Raw genomic sequence first — 23,131 nt, forward strand, 5'->3', positions numbered from 1 at the left:
ATGCCTTAGAGATTAAATTTAAGTTATTAACAAACATTCATAAGCAATTACTTTTGTCAATGGAAACATAAATTAATTTAAAGTGTTGTATTTAATTATTGTGGTAAACAATGAAAACTTCTATAAAATATAAAATATATTATATATATTCATTTGATCTCAGTCAGTAAGCTACAACGTAGGACAAGGCACATATATACATCGGTCCAAGCCGCCATACCTCATTCATTAGCACAACAAGATAAACACCGAATTCATAGAAGTAGTTAATTTAGTGATGGTAATATATAAAAGATTGTATATAAGGATATAGTATAGGAAGGAAGACAGATATGAAGCAACCTTAATCTCAAGGTTTAAGGGAAGACAGAAAGTACATACACCTGCGCCACTGGGATCGATTCTGAGTCATATCACCTAGAGTCTCCAACCATTGGTTACGATAGTCATGCGGATCCCAACCATCTAATCTAACTGTTTTTTATTGACTACTGATAAATTTAACAATAAATTTCCTCTAATTACTCTACACTATTCAGATTATAAATGTATTATTTCAAGTGAAAATTAATCAGCTAAAGTATTTTAGTAAAATTTATATTATTAATAGTCAGGATTTGAATGATCTCATCGTTTATAATCAACATTAAATGTTGATCAGTTTTTGTTGAGATATCTTTATCCTTTTAGGATTGCCTCGATATACTCATTTGGTTACAAGTTTTGAATTAAACAAGTACTAGTTCAAGTCTCAACATGAACAATAGAATGCAGGTACGTCAGACTGATGAGTCCCATATCGGATGAAATATACGTCTTAAATTTACTCTCAGTAATAATCTATTTACTTTATTATAAATACATATTATCAGTACAATTAAATAGAGCTTACTTTTTCTTCCATGTACAGTATATAATTATAACATTAAGCACGTGTTTGATGATTACTCCTTGTTTTAATTCGTTTATCTTCATCGTTATTTCCAGTATCAGAATCCCAAAAATAATCATCATCAGCATTTAAATCATGTTCATTTGATAATTTTTGTACATTGACCACCATAGCATCAACTTCAGCATCTATTGAATCTTGAATTAAATTAGGATTTGAATAACCACCGGTCAATGGACTATTTATGTTGACTTTTGTTAAATAATGATTATTATTGTTATTATTGCCGTGATTATCCGTAGTAGCAGCAGTAGTAGTAGTGGTATTAGCGGTATGTTTATCCTTCATGTGATTACACAAACGTATATAAGGTATTGGTCCACGAGTATGCAAATTATATGATGAATTGGATGATGTTGATGATGTGGTTATAGATGCAGGATTAATCACTTTCATCATTTCAACTTGATCTCCATCTACATCTATGTCTAGTAAACGTGAACGACCGAATGAAACTCCAGTCTCTGTTGTGTCATTATTAAGTCCATAACGATTTCTTTGTCGACGGCAATAACGGAAAAATGCAAATACTATGACTAAACTAAATAATTCAAGTGAAACACCAAGTAAAGGCCACCAAACAGATGACCAGACTGTTAAAAATAAAATAATTTTGAATGATACTAATTATTATTAACTAAAGGAAAGAATAAATTATGTTAATTTACAGTTAGTGCTTATTATTATCGAATAACAAAAATTTGCTAGAAAGGAATTCTCAGACACTAGAGAATGGTGGAGAATCCCGTACTAAGACGAAATGGCCTTCCAGTGCTTCTAAGTTTCCATTGGTGATTTAACTTAGATCGGTTCATAATTTCAACGAAATTCAACAATCTTCACAACCCCTTACTGACTGTTTTAGAAGAGGCTACACTTTACTGTTGATGGTGACATAAGTTAAATAAAAACTAGAGACAATCAAAACAAGACGACGTGAACTTAGGGATTTACTATTTGTTATTTCGAGCCATGTTAGTAGATGCGACCTATCTGGTTAGGGTCAGCGTTATAACTGCGATTAGTGGTTGAACTGTTTGGGTGATAAGTGGCTCATAATTGGTTATCATGATGCAGACGAATTTACTCTATCTTCTCTTTTGATCTATAAAACCAGTATCCATTAAGAATTACCCTTTCACTTTATCTTTTTAAACGATATTCTTAAAGTTCAGTCCTCCTAATTTTCACTGCTATTACATTATTTCGATCGGATTCACTATTCATATTGTTAATTTTTTGTCCCTTCATGCTAGTGTGGTATGTTAACTTGGTTCAATCCACATTTATACCAGGTTCCACGCTGATGATGACTGGCCACTAAGTGAAAAAAAATTCTGCAAACCTAACCTTTCCATACATTTTAGTACCATGTAAATAAGCATAGGATTATTGGTTTTTAAAAGTTATTTGAAACTCATTAAAATGTAAAAACATTTCTTCGAAATAATCATGTTACTAACACAACTAATACTGTCGGATTGACCATCATATTTTAAAAACATCAGCTTTGACATCTTTATTGAATATATATATATATATATATATATATATATGTCCATGTTCATGTTCGCACTGGGGCTTGGGCCTCCTACGTTTTGTTTAAAACACTTATTGTATCATCCACTAAACTGCTGAGAGCAGAGCGCAAACTTTTAATTTTATTTAAGCACATAAACATCGGTAAAAAGAGTTATCAAAATATAAATGCGTCACATAATGTTGTTAGAATTAGAGTTATGTTTGTGATCGGATACCGTCCGGGTGCCCAAATTGAAAGAGGTGATTTTCTTAGGGGACCAATTCTCTGGCCTTTGGCTAACAGATCTAATCCACAAGGCAGTGGAGCAACGCCAGGAGGTATGGTCCCATGATAACCTGAGAACAAGAATGGGTTCATGTGCCAATGTTTCCTCAGGATCCTTAAGCCCACGCGAACTGTTAGTTAGGTTCTCCAAACAATCTAAGTTGATCATCGGTACCCACCAACATGGTTTAGGCACTCGACATTCGTTTTTCATCCTCTCAATTTCGTAAATAACACTTCAGGAGAAGGAAAGAAGTAGAAATTCCCTAACAATAGCTATATATGCATGGCCATATGAGAACATTTCGAGAGGTAAGGCGGGCTATCCTTGCCCTCGGTAGTACCAGGGCATTTGGGAAAGATAGTCAACTTTACTCAATGAACTTAGCTTATAATATCATCAGCTATATTATCATTATTCAATTATCAAAAAAGTCATATTTTTGGATTAAGGGCAGTCAATAATAATCTTTCTGATTGGTTGCTCTTACTAAATTTCATTATTGTCAGTATTAAGATTCAAATTGCTTGGTTAACTAGTCTAAACCACATAGGTTTTGAATGAAAAGTAATCCCATATAACTGAAACTAAGAGTGCCTGATCAACAATTAATTTTATTCTTATGTAAATGCTTGTTTACTTCATGTGAATACAGTCACTCTTTTGAATAGGTGTACATATGTAAATGCCAATCTAAGATATTCGTAATAAATTTCTTTACTATTGATTAGTGCTTACTGATGATAAGTAATATTATATACGGCTTTCGCAAACATAAAGGTTTTAACTAAATGATTTAAGGCTATCTAAGATAGCCGCCTTGGTTGGTAAGCCTATTCTTTTTATGCAAAGATGATTATTTAATTTGTATATATAAGTTTTGAAACAGCACTGTCAATGTAACTCCTGTATCCTACGTTCTGATTCATTTACGATAGACAATTCCTATAGTATACCTAGCCGATTGTAGAAACGAAAAGACTGAAATGAGTGGAAGAAGTTAATTTCCAAACGGAATTCAAATATACACAAATCATAGATGCATCTAAATCTGTCCTTCTGATCAACTTCCTCTAGTAGTGTATTTCAGTAATCCGATCATTATAATGTTGTCTGGATTAGAAAACATATCGCTTACCAGGCTTTAGTTTTACTTAGTATCTAATAATGTATTTGACTACTATATTGATAAGGGACATACAACTGTCAGTACTCCAGTATAGTAGCTACACAACAAGGTATAGAGATACCAAGGTAATAATTCTATGATTGACCGACATAGTATAAATTTACTGTGATATACAAAGCAGTAATTTTCTATTAAGACAAACTACTTAGTAAGTATACAGCAAACTTAGTACAAAAAATTTAAAACCTAATCTAGTCTAAAGGAAAAATAACTTTTCTTGTTTTCATGATCAGTAATTTATGAACTTACACCGTAATTTGCGAAGATAACGTTTAAAAAAATACGCGGAAATCATCTTAAACGAAACGTTACACATAGTGGAAATTTATAAACTAGTATTGAAAAAGCCCAAATGAGGAAACGAATTACATATACATAACCATTATTTATTGTCTACAGATCGAATTCTCAGCTATAACTACCCTAATTATAAATCCTTAAAAGCAGAAAAGGCTTAGTACCTGTTAGCTATTGGATTCCTTCACATAGATTTGATTGAAATGCTGCCTACTGGGAGAACTTGAGAAAAATTTTAGAATTCTTAAGATAAACGCTGTTGGATACTTGTCTAAATCTACGTGAGAACAGCTTTCTCTCCTCACAGTTATGATGTAAACAAAATTATTATGCTATAAGGTAAAAATAGTTTCTTTTCCAATCATACTCTAATTTTAGAGAAATATACAGAAGTGACCAACATTATCTTCGTTAAATATCAAATCTAGCATACTATGAATATATGTATCTTAGGAATATATATAAGAACTTTCGTCTAAATTAGAGCGAATAGTTTTACAGTATTCGGGCGCCGAGTTGACACTAAATAGGAATAATATATTTGTAAAATCTCAGCGGATGAAGTATCCTTGAAAAAGCTTGGACCAGATTGCTAGGCGAACCGTTGGATTTACTTCAAACTCATTCGCTGAAATTTTACAAATATATTATTCCTAATTAATGTATTAAGAATATATGTATGAATATATGTATATTAGGAGTGTATTGCCGGGAACGTTTCGTTATTAAACTGCTGTCGCATTAAGTTGATTGATTAGTTTTTATTTGATCTATGACAATAGTTTGTTTAAATAATAACTACTGTTTAAAACAAATTACTTATTACATAGAATATAATTTAAGGCATTTTTTCTCAATATTTACTTGAATATCCATAAATTTTCAACAGGACCAGGCCACCATGTTGTTGTCTCTCCAATATCATTTTTAGCCCAACACCAAAAAAGAATGGGGCCAGATTTAGCTGGATTAGAATTCTTCATTTCATTATTAATAGTAGTTATTCTACGTCTACGCTCCAATACTTTCCATGGTCCATATCCATCTGTTTCACCATCGTTTAATAATATTGAAAAATCAGAAAGTACGTTTGCTTTGCCCACTTCTTGCACTCGTCTTATAATGTAACCTGCCCATTGTGGTTGTGTCCACGCCCAAGCAAAATTTTTAGGTTTTACTGGGGGATAAGCTACAACAATTTCACAAGCATTTGTCCAATTTGAATTGTTTTCATTATTAATTAATTGACATGAACTACTCATACACGTATAACGACCAGATGAATTAGACGGAGGTAACGGTGGGGGATCATAATTCAGACGTAAAATGGGAGGTACTAAAATTGAAAAAAAAATTTAAAAAATTAACGACAATTACTATCGTAGCATACAATAAAAATATATGGAAAAGTTGATTATCGTAAGAGGAGAAAAGAGTGAAACCACTTGGCTACTGTCAAATGATTATTTATGGATTAAGATTCTTCTAATAAAAATATCGTCAATAAACGTACCTCATATCGAATCAAATTCTACATATATAAGCTTAACATATCTGTCTTTTTTCCTGTACTATATTCTTATATGCAACCTATCCTTTATATATTACCACCACTAAATTAACTACTTCTACGAATTCAGTGTTCATCTAGTTGTGCTAATGAATGAGGTATGGCAACTTGAACCGATACATATGTGTGCCTGGTCCTACGTTGTAGCTGACTAACTGATATAAGCTTAAAGGAAGTATTCATTCTCTAAAATTAATCATTTCCCTCAGATTGTAAATATTGTGCTATCATAGTTTCTAACTGTGTTAGTTAATGAATACAGTGTGACTATGACACATCATTACTATAAATTCAAGTTAATGATTCATTAATTCTCATTAGCAATTTATATTTATTTTAAACTGAAAAGTTGTCTCGTTACTACTTCAGTCAGTCACAACGTAGAACTTCGTACGTACGTACATCAGTTCGAGTTGCCATACCACATTAGCACAGAGAAACAGTTGTCGATTCAAAACCCATAGTGGTAGAAGTAGTAAGAGTATAAGCATTATGTGAAAGATTAGGGTTTGAAGATGTTATTAAAGGAGTATAATACAGTGAAATAAGTTTGGAAAGAGAAAAAGAATAGAGACATGAAGAATTCAGAAGATTAGAATTTGGTAGAACACAAAGAGTGGATGCACCTTCGCCATTGCAAACGATTTTGAGCCATGTCATTCAAGGTCTCTAACATGGCCTCGTTACCACTTAGAGGTAATCAGTGATTCTTTATAAGTAATTTAAGCATAAACTTGTTGTAAATACCAGTACTTAGTGGCAATATTTTTAAATGTGGTTATGAAAAGTTCCAGATAGATTCCATTCAACAACTTCACTACTATCTAGTTTCAATAAATTTACTGTCATTGTTCACAATCAAAACATTATTCAACATTATTTACAGACTATAGTTAGTACTGATAACTAGGGCACAAGACCGATACGTCTACTATGGTCTAATAATGTTAGCAAATAGCAGACCAATCGCTAGGGAAAAAATTCAATAATTAAAAATAAAATTTTATATTCCTTTTTCGTTTTTATTTCAATGATATTGGAGATAGACTGTTTAACGGAGATTCATCATTATTCTTTGATATATTATAAAAAGTACCGAGACTAGATTATGTATTATTTTGAGTAATAATGAATCTGAAGTTCAACTATATCATACCAAATCATTCGAGGTGAAACGAAAATCATTCTTACCAAAGGGAATTCGAGTAATCAGAGACTGTTCTTAGTCGAATGATCATTGAATACCACGAAGTACTAAACAAAGGTTTCACCCTAGAGTAGGAATTCTTCAGAAATCCTCACTCACGACTCTGTTGGAGATCGATTCCATGACATTCAGATCTCAGTGTGAGAGTTTAGTCTTTAAACCACTAAATCCCAAGGAAATTATATATACCTAAAACTTCAATCAATTTTCATTATTTGTTAATCTCCTCCTAATGTTATTTGAGGGTAACTCCCATATATCAGCCAGTTTTTTTTTACAAGAAATCTAAGAATTACCTCTCAAAATTATTCACTAATAAGCATATGATTATTATTAGTATGAGAGATTTGTAAAGAACGTTTAGTTGAGCCGTTTTAGTTTCCTTGTCTATATGTAATGAAACTGAAGATTCAGTTAATTATATAACAGATATTGTATGTATGTTTGTCTAATATAATTTTAAAATGTAATTATATCTGAAGAAAAAGAACATATTTACATGGTTATCAATGTAATGAAACGATGATTACCATTTAAATGGACTGTTGCTACAGCATATTCTGATTTTGAAAAACTAAATAAACACTGATATTGACCAAATATTCGTTGATCAAGAACTGAAATATTGATAAGGAAAAACAATAAAAAAAACATTGTTAATCTTCGAGGAAGTAAACTTATCAACATGAACTTTCAAATATAAACTAATTATTGTTATGCAAAGATGGATAATGGCTAGCAGTGGAATCCAGGACGCGCGTTTCGTCCTATTTGGGACTTGTCAGCTGGATGTACCTGCATCTCAGAGTTGATGTTCACTGTGGGACTCGAACCCAGTATCTTTCGCTTCTAAAGCCATCGCGTTATTCACTCGGCCACTGAGTCATGATGGCCATTTGCTTGTGCGATGGAGTGAAGTTTAAATGCATTTAGTATTGTTTGTTTGAATCTTCCCATCGATATGTTAGGACTGCAACTGGTCAGTCTCTGATTGGCATATGTGCATACTGTGCGTATTGCCTCGATTCCTGGATTCCACTGCTAGCCACTATCCATCTTTGCTTACCATGCTTGTGAATTAAGGCCATATCGAGGCAATACGCACAGTATGCACATATGCCAATTAGAAACTGACCAGTTGCAGTCCTAACACATCGATGGGAAGAGTCAAACAAACAATACTAAATGAATTTAAATATTGTTATCACTTTAACCAGTATTAAATAAGGGTTGAAACGTTCGTCAATCAAAAGATTAACTTATATCAGTTTAAATAAATTGAAAAACAATATGTCTCTCACCAAAGTGATGGCACACTAAAGCTTCTTGAATATAGAACTAATTTAACTCAAGGTTACTGGAGGTGTATAAATAAATAAGTAAATAAATAAATATATGCGACTGTAGATAGTTTGATAAATACCTAAGTAAATAACTTTATAAATGCTTCACTCACATAGGTTAACTGTAGCCTGAATTGTTCATTAGTTACTTCTCAGGCTGCGTAGTTGAGTGATTCGGGTTAGAAACCTCGAGAAAGCCTAAGTTGCCTCAAGATCGCAGATATTTTTTGCTGAATAGTGCCGATCGGCGCCAAAACTAAGTCCACGGTTCCAAACAAACTTTAAGCTTTAATAGATGACCTCTGCGAAGTAACTCTCACTTGACTGATGACTTATTCAGTGTAAAATATCATGCAATCGGAGCATAATGGTGCTTTTTCGATTTAATACAGCCTGGATAAATACATAATGAATAAGCTGTGTCATGTCAAAGTAAGCTGTCACTGAATTCACTTAGGTCTTCTCTGCACCCTTTGTAAAGAAATTCAGATAATTTTCGATAACTGGTATTTAAGTAAAGTTATTCACTTAAATCCGTGAATAAGAATTTGAGATGTATTGTTGAGAGGCCGCGAAAGCATCAACCCTTTAGTGTTTATATTATACTAAAGTTGATAAGTGAACTTTTTCTACCCATTATGATGACTGTAAAGCTCGATCGTGAATACTGCATAAATTCTCAAAACTGCTTACCAATTAATTTACAGTAAGTTTCATATGTCAACCGATCTCTGTTGAATGGATATATGAAATATAACCACACAATGCATTGGTGTGGGAAAATTGTGTGCCCAAATACAAATACAAAACGAAAATATATCGTTCGTGACCCGAAGGGGATCAAAAGTTGCTTCCAAAATCATACAATCTAAGCACTGACCTTCTAACAATTCATCAAATACTGAACCCTATTGTCGTGTTTTAGAAAACTTAAGGGTAAATAGAAAAAATAACTACCTGCGTTCTCTCTCGTAGTAATAAATTATCTGTTTGCTGAAAATAAAGCTCAAACGGCAGACACATTTGAACTGTAGTTGGTTCTTGCCACCAAAATTAACACAAATGGAGTTTAGTTGCTGACTAAATGCTCTAAAACATTAAATAATGGTAACCCTATATCTACTAATAAATTGCTCTATAACAAAACATTTGTAGGGCTTTTATTCTGACCTTTCTGTCAAAGACTTTGAACTTACGCGGCAAATTAAGCCGAAGACGGGCTCTAATGGCTCTAATCGATGGGTCTCTTGTTGTTATCCGAGAATAAACTTGGTTTATTTGGCTATGGTTAACTGACCAATCACCAAAAAGGCCTCCTTTCCAAGTGACAGTGACAATATCTAATAACTTTACACTCCCGACAACACATGTACACGACATCCAATTGCGGTCCATATCTAGAAATGTATTGTCATCCAGCTGTCTTCTTGTGAAGTTAAAATTTCCTATTTTATCTAGATATTCTATTGTTGGCACAGTGACATCATTTGTTCCAATAACTAAAATTTAAGAAAGGGGACGTTATTCGTCAAGTGTAATGATTTTTTCAGGTGTGGATATATTTTTACAACCGATGGTTTCGGCCAGAATTTGTAGGGAAAGAGAATTATGATTACACTGACAATTAAATGACAAAATATGACCTTATCTCCCAACATTCGAATATTTGGCATGTAGGCAATTCGGTGGTTACCTACTATAAAATGGAGGATCTAAGAAGTGTGAAATAATTTCAAGACCACATTTGAAAATGTTGTGAACTCCTTTAAACCATGGTCAGTCGTTAGTAGGCTATAAAATTACACTCCATGGATAAATAGACATATTTCACAGCTCCTTAGGCGTAAGAAACATTTTCAGAATCTTTTATCAAAATGTAATCAAGAATCCTTCAAGTAAATGTGCTGGTAAGTCAGAGATATACATAAAACGGCCACTGTATGGTCTAGCATTACTTACAACAGGCAGTCAATACAAATTTAGATTTGGATCCACAGCATCACTACACGTAGATCTATCAAAGTTATACAATGGGTGAAAGAAAAGACCTAAAAATTTCCCACATGAAGGATGAAACCTGGAACCTATTCATCTTCATTTGCTCTAAACAGCTTTGTTTCAGTTTAAGCATACATAGCATTGATAGTAAATTCTAGATATCCTTTCGAGGAAAGACTAGCCTCGAAAAGTTACCTCTCCACTTAAATAGAAGAAATCAAAGAACTTATAAAATCCCATCGCTTCTGCTTCAGGAGGACTCTCTGGTAATACTAAGTGAAGATTGAGAAATCGTAACTTCCGTCAAAGTATTCCGATAAAGCATTTCCTACTAGTGGTCGTGAAACGCCAACCATTAGCTCCGGTGGTAGCAAACTGTTATTAAAAACTTTGCCTACTAAAAAAAGAGATGAAAAGAGACTACTTTAACATCTCAGACCAAACAAGTTCAGTGAGCCTGATGATATCCACCCTGAAATCGTGGAAGCTCTGATGGACACAGTTACAAAAACAATAGCTATGTCATTTGATACACCACTGAGTCAGTTGAATCTACTGAGAGATCGAAATGATTAAATAATTAGTATAGTTCATAAAATTGAGAATAAACATTTGATAATAACTTTCTGTCCGTCACTTCTACTAGTATTGTATCAAAGTTCATCAGAAAGATTACTTGAGTTGTTACTATCTTTATGTCAAGAGAAGAAACCTTTCGGTCAAGAGACAATATGGTTTTAGCGTGAATTATCCATGTTTAACCAATCGTATTTCAAGAAAGATGTTTGTACTGCAGCAATAGATTAAAATATCTCACTAGACGTAATCTTTGTAGGTTCCAGTAAAGCCCTTGATGGGGTTTCTGACATGGGACTTACACGAAAGTTAGGAGGTTTTGGTATGAGTCACGCAATCAAAGATTGAATTTCTGACTTGCTCAGTGACAGAAGGCAATGTATGAGAATAAACGGCACATTATTTTCATAGGATCCTGTGAAGATTGGGATTTTCTGAGAGATAATCCCAAGCATATTTCTCCTTATACTTTGCGTAAATAACCTAATGAAAATAAAAAGGTCACACGTCATGTCGTTTATAAGCCACAGTAAAGTATTACGTTACATGCTTACCACAAATATTGAGACGGTACTACAAGAAGACCTGAGAGCTTTATTTAAGTGGACAAACAGATGGTTGCTATTGGCGAGTTCTAGCGAAATTATAAGATCTTAAAAGTCAAGTTGGATAACCTTAAGGCAATCGTCGTTACAGGCTTCTGGATCCTCCAGGTAATTTGTAAGGCATTTTTCCACATATGAAAATATGTTCAAGACAGTATATCTAACGTATGTGAGATCTCACATAAAATATAGGATTCGATCGGATAGTTTTAGTTTCATATGTGAGGAAAATACGCAAAAACTGGGTTCACGGGCAATGGAATAAAATAATGAACAATTTTCCTGGTTGGCTTCGAGAAAACAGACCGACACTCATCAACTTATTCTCGCCATCTTACCATAGGTTAAAAAGTGATTTTTCATTACTTTACCATTGAGCGCCCGATGATATTGTTATTAATGTGCTGTGTTTTATCTTATGAGGATAGATGATATAAGAGAACACCCTTGAATAGTTTAAAGTTTAAGATCAGACTGCTTGCACACACAGTTTCATTTCCCTCACGAAGTCATTAAACACTGAGATTCTCTAGTATGTCAAGTGTTACCAGCATATTTTACTGGTGCACTCAGGACAGGGTTGGATCCTCACAGCATTAAAAATCACCTTATGATCTATGTTGACCTGTAAGGACTGAAAACCACTTCGTTGATTATTGTTAATATATCTTCCGGCTATATCGCTGCAACCAAAGACTTGAAATCAAACGTTGACTTATGATCCTTTGCTAATAAATTTTATGCACTTGATTCTTTGCACTTTGGAAAGATATTTCTCTAAAGCATAAAAATGTATACGTCTATTCTTAAATAAGTAAGAAAGATGGACATGTCACAAATTTGAATTGTAATATTCAAGAAACGTATTTTGATATACCAAAACAAAATCGAAAATAAATAAGGTGTACTTGAATATATATAGACTGTAAGAATATTTGAGATCCCTCTAGAGATACACTCATAAACACCAGATTCAGAGAACCCAGTTTCGCTGATTTCCCACTGAACTTCGCTCCCGAATTTCGTCACTAGTTGTGTCGTTACATTTCTGTCATACTCCTTGCGGCTGATAGTTATATTATCCGGACTGGTAGCTGAACATCGCAGCTTTAAAGGTCGTCCAAGATAAATAGTTTTTGAACTTGTAAAAATCCATGAGTCACCATCCAAGACTGATAACGAAGTACTGAAGTCTGATTGAAAAATCAATTAAATATCTATGCTCCAACTTACCTAATGACAATGAGGATAAACATTTTACAAAAACTAATAAAGCCGATAAAAACATCGCACACAAACTGCGCGCTTGAGAGTGCACATAAATATAAATTTAAGTAGCTGGTGCAAACAACTACGTCTTTTCAACAAAAATACTTTTGAGTGAAAATCCGTGTCAACATTTTATCACTGCTTTTTATACCTGATATAAAGGTTTAAATATTCAACTGTGAAAACATATACTTCAGACGAAGCAAACATCCCTATGCATCCGGATAGGCCACACGACAGCAGGATAAAACACAAACGCAAGCTGGAGCTGACAATTCCACTTGTGGACTGTCTTGATCTTAAAAAAGGGTGTACAAGACAGGGACTACCAACTCAGTAAACATAGTATAGGTAAGCTACCTGTCCACTGACGCAATGCTCATATAGACACACAGGAAGAAGCTCACGCGTTCCAAATTAAAAGCATAAACTGCTTATACATGAATACCGCGAGTTTGCCGAACAAAATGGATGAGCTACGTGGACTTAGCAACGCTAATGATGCTCATCTGATAGGAATATCCGAAACTTGGATATCGTCTCAGTTTACAAACCAGGAGTTGACAATACCTGGAATGTCTTTATTTCACAACAACAGGAAAATTGGAATGGGGGGTGGGGTAGCATTATACATACGATCATGCCTGTAGGCGCACCAACTTCACAACCAAGAGTTTCTCGATCTTGATGAGTCAGTATGGTGCTCAGTAAGATTGTCTACCACATCGAGGTGTCCAGTTGGGGTCATCTACAGGAAGCCCATTGCTGACATCGAGCATGACAATCGTTTGATGGAAGGATTAGCCCACTCTACGCGTCTTGGATTCTACCATATCCTGATTCTGGGGAACTTCAATCTTCCTAGAATCAACTTCGCTGACCATACCTACATTGGAGGTGACAACTCTACTGAAGCTCGGTTCTTCAACCTCATTGATGATCTGGGATTATTCGAAAATGTGAAGTCAGCAACTCGTTGGAGAAACAGTCAGACGCCGTCGCACTTAGATTGGGTATTCACAGATGAAGAATTTCTGGTCGACGACCTCTCAATCCTGGTTCCCCTGGGGAAAAGTGATCACGCCGTCCTATCCTTCAGTTTTGTCCGCGAAACGTAGCTAATATATCCTACTAACAACAGGCGCTGGAATTCCAAACGGTTTTAGCTTTACATGACTATCTAAAACAGGTAGATTGAGATGTTCACCCTGAACTTGAAGTGGATGCTCATTGGGATTTCTTACTCTTATGTGCTACTGAACATTCAGTTCCTCAAATGGTCCCAAAAAGCCACAAACAGTGTAAAATCATCAAGAACCACACTCTTCGTTTGCTAAGCCACAAAAAGCACTGTTGGGCCGAATACAAACGAACTGACAACAACGGCGCGTACAGGCAATACAAACATATAAGGAACATATGCACGAAGGCAATAAGAGAAGATAGGCTTCAATACCAGACCAAGCTTATCGACAAATTTGTCTCCAATCCGAAAAGCTTATTCAGTTACGCAGCTTATCTTCAACAAGGCATAACTGGAGTTTCCCAACTGCTAGGTCCTAATGGTCCGACCAATAACGACGGTGATGCCGTGAATCTTTTGGCTAAACAATACTCCCAGATAATCCAGCCGACTCACATCAACTATGCTGACGAAAGCTCCACCTGCACCTGCACAGGACTTTCCGAAGTGGATCTGAGTGCTGACCTGGTGCTCCGTAAACTGCAGCACCTAAGAAAAGACACTTCTCCCGGTCCGGATATGGTTCACTCTGCTATACTGAGGGAAGCAGCTTTAATTCTGGCATCACCACTTAGCGTGATGTTTTCACACTCGCTAAGCCGAGGCAAACTGCCGGAAATTTGGGAGCTGGTGCACATCACACCGATTTTCAAAGGAGGGCGACGCAGTGAACCCTCAAGCTACCGACCGGTGGCCCTTCTCTCCATACCTTCTAAAATTATAGAGTCTCTAATATACGATGGTATACACGGCTACTTATTATCCTTAAAGTTATTCTCAACCCGACAGCGCGGCTTCAGAAAGGGTCATTTTGTATGACCAACCTACTGACTTCGGTGGTTAGATGGACAACCATCCTTGATCGCAAGGGGAAGGTTGACGTCCTTTACCTTGATTTCTCAAAAGCTTTTGATAGGGTTAACCACATAAGTCTTATCAACAAGCTTAGACAATTGGATATCAAACCCCCTCTGATTGACTGGCTCGCTTCATATCTAGAAAACCGACATTTTAAGGTCAGAGTTAACTTCACTCTCTCTCAGGCTATGGAATGTACTAGTGGGGTCACCCAGGGCTCAATACTAGGACCTCTTCTCTCCTTGATTTACATTAATGATCTTCCACAACAAGTTTCATCTGACTTATTGCTTTTTGCTGATAATATGAAACTTTGGAGAGACACGTAATCAGCAGAATATACTAGCACTTCAGAAGGGTCTGACTCGACCTCAGGTTTGAGCAGACGACAACGGACTTACCTTCAACACTTGAAAGTGGAAAGTAGTCCATCTGCGACATGTTGCAGACAGTAGTTACAACTTAGGAAACTCCTCTCTAGAAGTTTCCCAAGTCGAAAAAGATTTAGGAATGTTGCTACCCTACGACCTGAAATCGTGAACTGTGACAAAAACGTCTTTCAAGCAAACCTTGCACTGGTAACATTGAAGCGCATTTTTGGCCAGTTTGACGGTAGAATCTTCCACATAATCTTCAACAGTTTTATTCGTCTCCATTTAGAGTACGGAAACATAGTATTTCCTCCCTCCCTCCCTCCAAAAGGATAAGGACACTCTGGAACGTATTCGACGTCGAGCCACGAAATCAGTTCGGGGACTCAAATTCAAACCTTACGAAGAGTGCCTCCAATCACTTAACCTTTACCCGTTAGAGTACAGGCGTCTTAGAGGTGACCTTCTTATGACTTACAGTATCCTTAATACTTCTGGTCATCCCCTTAAACATCTCCTTAAGCTTAGTGTGATGTTTAAATAAATCAATGACTTCTTGGTATTGATGACTGTTGTAATTTTGAATTCCAAATACAATACATTCGTTCGGGCTCATCTAATACTTCTTGATTACATTGAGTTATTCCTGGGATTACTAGTTTATACTACAATTCAAATACTTGTGATCATCATATTGGCGTCGCGATTGAGCCTGTAATGGAACGGTTGGATATAAATTCAGATTTTAATGCTTTCGAGGAGTACATGGAGAGGTTCGAAATCTGGGCTATGACCAAAGAAGACGATGAAGATTTTAATATTGTGGCCCATTTCCTTACATTCATCGGAAAAGAACCATACAGCCTTATAAAGACTTTGGCACTTCCAGACAAACCGATTTCACTCCCCTATGCAACTCTCAAGCAACTACTGTTGGATCATGTAAAGTATACAAATTGTAAATGCGGTAAGAGAGAAAAATTCGATAAAATGATTCGACAGAAAATCAGAAATTCCACTACTTTACTAAGTCGTCGCAGTTCGATGTGTAATCAAAGTTATTCAGATAATACTTCATTGAGCTGTGAAACAGTCCATGAAGATGAGCACGAGTTTAGTAAATGCGTGTTCTGTGGCAAGTTTCACCCATGTAATTCATGTGTATTTCGTAGTTCTAAATGCTTTAACTGTGGTGAAACTGGACACATTCAGTCAGTTTGTAATACCATGCTTCATTTTGCTGAAAGTAATGCTAAGATGGATGCTTCTAATGATCAGTTATCTTTATCTAGAAGTGGTATAACGTCACATAGCAGTCCAGAGTTAAATGAAACTCAGAATCATTGTGAGACAAAAATTTTTAACCAACAAACTTATCGGATTTCTCATGTTATTGAACCAGATATGGTTTGTCGTAATAATTCACATACTTCTGATGGAATTTCTTACAACTCTAAGAATAGAATGTTGAATGAGTCAAATCATGATCAAAAACCAGATTCAGTCTTGGTAGATGTTGAATTCCCTGATGATCCATTATTCTCTAATGAAACTCTTAATCAATTTGAGGAAAATATTTCAGAGAAATCGAATTCTGATATCATATCAAGTGTCAGTGGTCCTCACAATCAATTTGTCTCTAATAATATTCCTAATGAATGTGAAAAATATGTTCCGAATGAGTCGAATTCTAGTCATATTTCTGATGTTATTGTGTTAGATGTTGGATACTCTCACAAACAATGTATGTTGAATAGAATCCCTAGTCAGGGGTATGATGAATCAGAAGGGATGGCAAAATTTACCGAAATAATCAGAGAACCAGTTTGCCCAGAAGTGAAGTTTGCACAGACAGAGAATCCAAATCAAGTCCAAGATTATCCTAATGAATATGAGGCAGATGAATGTTTTCTATTCGATTGTTTCGCAGGTAAATCGAGCCTAGTTGAATCACATGTGTTAATTACATATATCAATGCATATCCATCTGTGTATTCTAATATGAATAACAAGAAGAATATGTATCATGATTTTTATTCAAGTTAAAGTCATATGATGGAATACCTCAAATTATATATCAGTGTTTATCCCCAAATACTCACATACAGTAGTCGAGGCGTGAGATTTGAGAAGATAATGCAAATTGGGAACGTCATATTGGCTAAAACATTGCGACGCAAGGACCCAACATTATTTCGTGGGGGAGGATATTGTTGGAAATTCTATGATGCAAATTCTAAATATCAGTGGTTTCACTACAAAACCGACATGCCGATTGTATACAATTCCAGAACCCAGGTGAGTCTGTTCCAATTTCGGTTGTTAATTCTAATACTTACGAGTGCATTCTAGATAATACAGAGTCTACATCCAATACACCGTCGGACAGATGTAAGATGAACTTAAGAAGAAGACGAACAATGGATTACAGACACTTACACTCCAATTCGAGCTGTGGCGGATGTGATGTTTAAATAAATCAATGACTTCTTGGTATTGATGACTGTTGTAATTTTGAATTCCAAATACAATACATTCGTTCGGGCTCATCTAATACTTCTTGATTACATTGAGTTATTCTTGGGATTACTAGTTTATACTACAATTCAAATACTTCTGATCATCATACTTAGTCACAACACTAACCTAAGAGGTAACACCCAGAAGCTGGAGACGAAACATAGCAGAACAGACTGCAGACATAACTTCTACTCCGTAAGAGTTGTCAAATGCGGGAATTCGCTGCCTACTGAGCTAGTCCAAGCGACTTCCCAGGAGTCCTTTAAGAGGAAACGTGACCAATTTTTAAGGACTAAGGATAACATATTATGATTTACCAAATTCTTTTTTTCCTCTATTATCTGTAATATACCTAGGTTCTTGCCTGGATGTATTGGTGATCCACTGCTACTAGACACGGAAGCCCGTTAAGCGAAAGCTTTTTCTATTCCGTCCTCAACCATTTCAACCATTCGAAATCTCCAACTTTCAACCCCGATTTAGCTTTGGCTGGGTTAGAAAACCATCTGTTTCTTTTGATCTGCATCTGGGCTTTTAAATAGTTCTACTGGTTACAAATATTTTGTGAGGATCGCCATCTAGACGAACAATTAACTCTCACTGAAATCATGAACTGATTAATCTTAGATCATCAGTGAAAACCTGCAGGCACTGGAAGGTTGTTTCATTCCAGTATGCGATTACTCATTTGTGCTCAAGCATGAATACATACGCAGGAATGGAATACAGGAAATCTGATATCACGTGCATACTCTTGATATCTAGATCACTCATATCTCAAGTGCACAGAACAATGTTGTTTTTTTTTATAACAGATTTAAACGCATAATAAAGTAGCTGGTTTTACGATAAATGTGTTATTTGTACACTACAGTTGTTTAGAAGAGGTTTGATGCACATGAATTTAACACTCCTTATTTAGACTGAGCCACAGATAGATATCAAATAAAATCATAAACCTGTAGTGACCGGCTTGTCTCGACGAGAACACGATTGGAATAGTGGAAACAACTATTATTTTAACCCATTTTACCAGAGATTGTTTTATCATACTCGTTGTTGTTTAATTGTATCAAAGTCACTTTTCGTTCGGTGGTCCGCGTTGTTTGGTTTGACCTCATTTACGCTCTGCCCTTTTTGCCTGTACTCGTTGGCACGTCTCGGTATTCTTTCGATACCACGAGATCGCCAATAAATATACTCTACCTGGACCAATTACAGCCTTCTGCTTTGCGAGTTATCAAAGGGACCAAGTCGTTTCTGGGCGCGTAAACGTAGTGCAGTGGTGATCACAGTCCATCAAGACTCGACGCCATCTACAAACCTACTTGGAATAGTAGCATTTCTATTTAAAATGTCTTCAGACTGATTAACACTGCTTTGACAATGAAGCTCTTGTTTCCCTAATTCAGTTTCTAGCCAGAAACTTAGCACGTAGATTCCACACATACTTGAACAGAAGAAAGACGGAGCAATTCGGATATAATTCCTTCTGCTCGTTGTCAATCAACCGTCTGCTCACCGTGGACTTTGATCAAGACGATGTACTAAAGGCTTTTAGCACCTCAGAAATGAGAAAGTCAACAGGACCGGACGAAATACACCACAAAATCCAGAGACAAACTGCATAATATATTGCAGCCCTACTAACTTTGATATTTAATATGTCACTTGACCAAGGTGTGTTACCTACGGACTGGAAGGATGTAATCGTCACTCCAATATATAAAACAAGAGCAAGTCAACTCCCATCGAACTACAGACCTGTCATGATTAAAATAATGGAAAGAATAATCAAAAAGACCATAATGACATTCGTGGAAACCAAACAAGTTTTAAACAGCGAACAACATAGTTTCACACAAGGTTTATCTCGCACAACAAACCACCTTACATCAAAGGAGCAAGGGATAGAGGCTCTGGATAATGGAAAATCAATGGATTTTGTCTACAAAGACTTCAGCAAAGCATTTGACAAGGTGCCAGCAAATAGGCTGCTATTGAAGTTAGAAAATCTTACTATTGCCGGATCTCTTTTAAAATGGCTTGAAGACTTCCTAGTAGGTCGTAGACAGAAAGTAAGAATAAATTCGAAGTGCTCCACCTGGAGACCAGTGCTTAGTGGAGTACCTCAAGGTTCCATCCTAGATCCTTTACTTTTTATTCTGTATGTAAACAATCTTCCAAGTATAGTTGAGTCGGGAATGTCATTATAGGTTGATAATGTAAAAATCTAGCGAGAACGGACGAGAGACTCAGATGCATGCACACTCCAGGCAGAGTTAAATATTGTGATTAGCTCATCTAAAAAGTGACTGATGCCTATCAACGTGTCTACATGCACCTTTGGAATGCAAATATAAGTAGTTGAAGTGCCTGTACCCGTGGTCAAAATATAACAAATGCCTTGGTAATACCGTCCCCATTATGGAATCAAAAGGTATTCTGGTTACTCAGAATAACTGACTATACACCAAAAATAATGGTCAAAAACTACAACGTTTATGCACTTGAGAATAAACAAGAATATTCCCAACAAAACCGGACCAAATTCCTACCTGCAAGTATTAAATAGAATGATAAATGATGACAACAGAGGGTCAAAGACTAGTAATAGTCAGACACGGAACACTATAACCTTGAATTCAGTCAAACACCGGCTTGTTTTTTAGTGTTTTAAAATCACACAACAACAAAATGAAATCATAAAGGCAAATCTTAACCAAAGTCAAATATTAAAGGCATAGTCAAAGAAGATTGAGAAATATGAAAAATATGGGTACACAGGTCCTGGATAAAAGTTAACTTATACAAAACAGTGGGAAAAATTCAAGAAATGAAAAGAATATAATTACCTAGCGTAGCGGTTTATGTCTGTCGTGAAGGTACTTGGGATGCTGTGGGAAGCGTGCATAGCCGTGTGGATAAGGAAATTTGGAGAGGATAGAAACGATAGAAAAAGTGAGGTAATGACTAAGTGAACGCATTATAATGCATTTACATTTAATGATGAAAGCAATCAATAGCAAAAGCGTCAGATTCAGACAATCTGATAATCAAAACGAGAAGTTGATAGAGTAAGGTTCCAAATTTGTTACACTCACTTATTTTCATCTTCGTATTAATTAGGTCCATGATTCATTTCCTTCACAATAAGAAATATTGTAAATATGTAAAATAAAGACAATGTAGAGGTAACAGTGTAAACCCTTATGGTGAAAAAGATCTTAAAAAGCAGTCTAAACATGATACTGGATTATACTGTAGAACTTACTAGAGAAACAAGAGAAAAGGTAGTTTCCACAAAAAAAATCAATAAAACTGAACTATAGAAGTAAGGATAAGTGAATTTTTAAATCATCTTAAAAATTCTTGACACTGTTCAGCTAAACAAAAAATAGAAAGCATAGGCAAATAATTCCTAATACTAGGACTAACATTTAAGCTTTAGGAATTAGAGTTTATTTGGGACTCGTCAGCCGGATGCACCTGCACCTCAAAAACGTGCGTCAAACTGGATTCCACTGCTAGCCACTATCCATCTCTGCTTACAATGTTTGTGAATTAAGGCTATATCGAGGCAATACGCACAGTATACACATATGCCAATAAGAGACTGACCAGTTGCAGTCCTAACACATCAATGGGAAGATTCAAACAAACAATACTAAATGGATAAACTGTTTTGATACATACCCCGTAACCCTGAAACAACTTAGCTATTTCAGATTGATCCACCTTTATAGTTCAGCGTTAAAAATATTCCACAGTATCAAGACCAAGAGCGTAATAAAGCGTTAAAAAATATACACAACACAAATACAAAATAAAACAGATATTTTCTTTTATTTGAAATCCGAAAACTGAATAATCCAGCATTATAAATGAAAATGTTATGAGAATCTTCCGTTTTAACTCTTCATATTAGGAAATCTCCCGAGTAATCAACAAAGTTCGGTAACACTATAACTTATAGACGCTAAAACGATCTTGATACAACTCTCTTAGTTACTAGGATCCAAAGAGGGTTATAAATTAGTATGAGGAATTAAGATTTAGAGTTTAAATGTTAGGTTAGGAATTAAAGTAAAGGTTTTCATCACTAACTGACATCGGCCTTAATGGCAAAATGATATTTAACTATTTAGATTAATGAAATTCGTACCAACGTCCAAAATGTTGTCAATTCCATATTCATAATCAAAAACATTATCAGTGATGATAAAACTATATGAGGGTCTATCAGAAGGGGTTTTGTGGATATTTCAGTATTTTCATAGTTGAAATCATGAGTCAATTGAAGCTAGACCACGAAACGGCCGTCCAGTGCTTCCAAGTTTTCCATGGTGGTCTAGCTTCAATTCACTCATGATTTCAACTATGAAAATATATGAAGGTAGATGGAAATAAAATTTCGCGATCGATATGTTGCTGTCACACTCTTGAATTTGATTAATTTCGAATTCAAACTTTCAACCGGAAATCTGTAACAGATTCCTATGATGGTCAAATCATGCCATGATAATACATATATATTGCATACATACATACAAAGCCTTCATAAGTTTGTTGCTACGTTTCTTGGACAAGTAATGTCATGCGATAATACACGCGTATTGTTTTTTAAGACTTTATGAAATAAGAATTCACTTAGTATTGTTTGTTTGAATCTTCCCATTGATGTGTTAGGACTGCAACTGGTCAGTCTCTAATTGGCATATGTGCATACTGTGCGTATTGCCTCGATATACCTTAATTCACAAGCATGGTAAGCAGAGATGGATAGTGGCTAACAATGGAATCCAGTTTGACGCGCGTTTCGTCCTACTTGGGACTCGTCAGCTGGATGTACCTGCATCTCAGAGTTGATGTTCACTCTGGGACTCGAACCCAGTACCCTCGCTTCAAACGCCATCGCGTTATCCACTCGGCCACTGAGTCCTGATAGCCACTTGCTTGTGCGATGGGGTGTGAAATAAGATTGATAGATTCCTATCGGGGGGAAATATTTGTGTTAGTGTTTCTAACTGATCTGACAAAACTAACCAATGACCCTCAAAATTGACTGTATAAAACTTAATCCAATAGATAATCGATTATATTTATGAAAAAGATTGTTTTTTTGTAAGCGTAGGTGGTAGTGGGGTTAGATTTTTAAGGAGGAGAGAATGATAATCAAATTACTAAATGACAATTCATTAACCAATCAAAAACAATTCTATTTCTGAACTTGATTATGATAGTTTCCCTTTAGAAAAATTCATCAGATTTGCCTATATACAAACATATCAACAAATTTGGAGGCATACATACATTACGTGTAAA

At 35.5% G+C, this 23,131-nt stretch overlaps 1 protein-coding gene and 1 non-coding gene across 2 annotated transcripts; both read right to left on the minus strand.

The window, feature by feature from the left end:
* Nucleotides 1-925: 925 nt before the first annotated feature.
* On the minus strand, nt 926-12,833 carry Smp_148900 (hypothetical protein; the record flags this gene model as incomplete). The annotated part of the gene is made up of 5 exons (XM_018791155.1): nt 926-1,143; nt 1,255-1,545; nt 9,563-9,865; nt 12,454-12,738; nt 12,779-12,833. 5 exons carry the CDS (start codon nt 12,831-12,833, stop codon nt 926-928), a joined length of 1,152 nt encoding a protein of 383 aa, XP_018645669.1.
* A 9,844-nt stretch (nt 12,834-22,677) lies between these two features.
* On the minus strand, nt 22,678-22,743 carry Smp_tRNA_02167_Gln_TTG.1.1. The gene has a single exon. It is a non-coding gene (tRNA).
* Between the last annotated feature and the right edge of the window lie 388 nt (nt 22,744-23,131).

Source organism: Schistosoma mansoni (genome assembly GCF_000237925.1).
Source record: "Schistosoma mansoni, WGS project CABG00000000 data, chromosome 4 unplaced supercontig 0032, strain Puerto Rico, whole genome shotgun sequence".
Classification (NCBI taxonomy): Eukaryota; Metazoa; Platyhelminthes; class Trematoda; order Strigeidida; family Schistosomatidae; genus Schistosoma; species Schistosoma mansoni.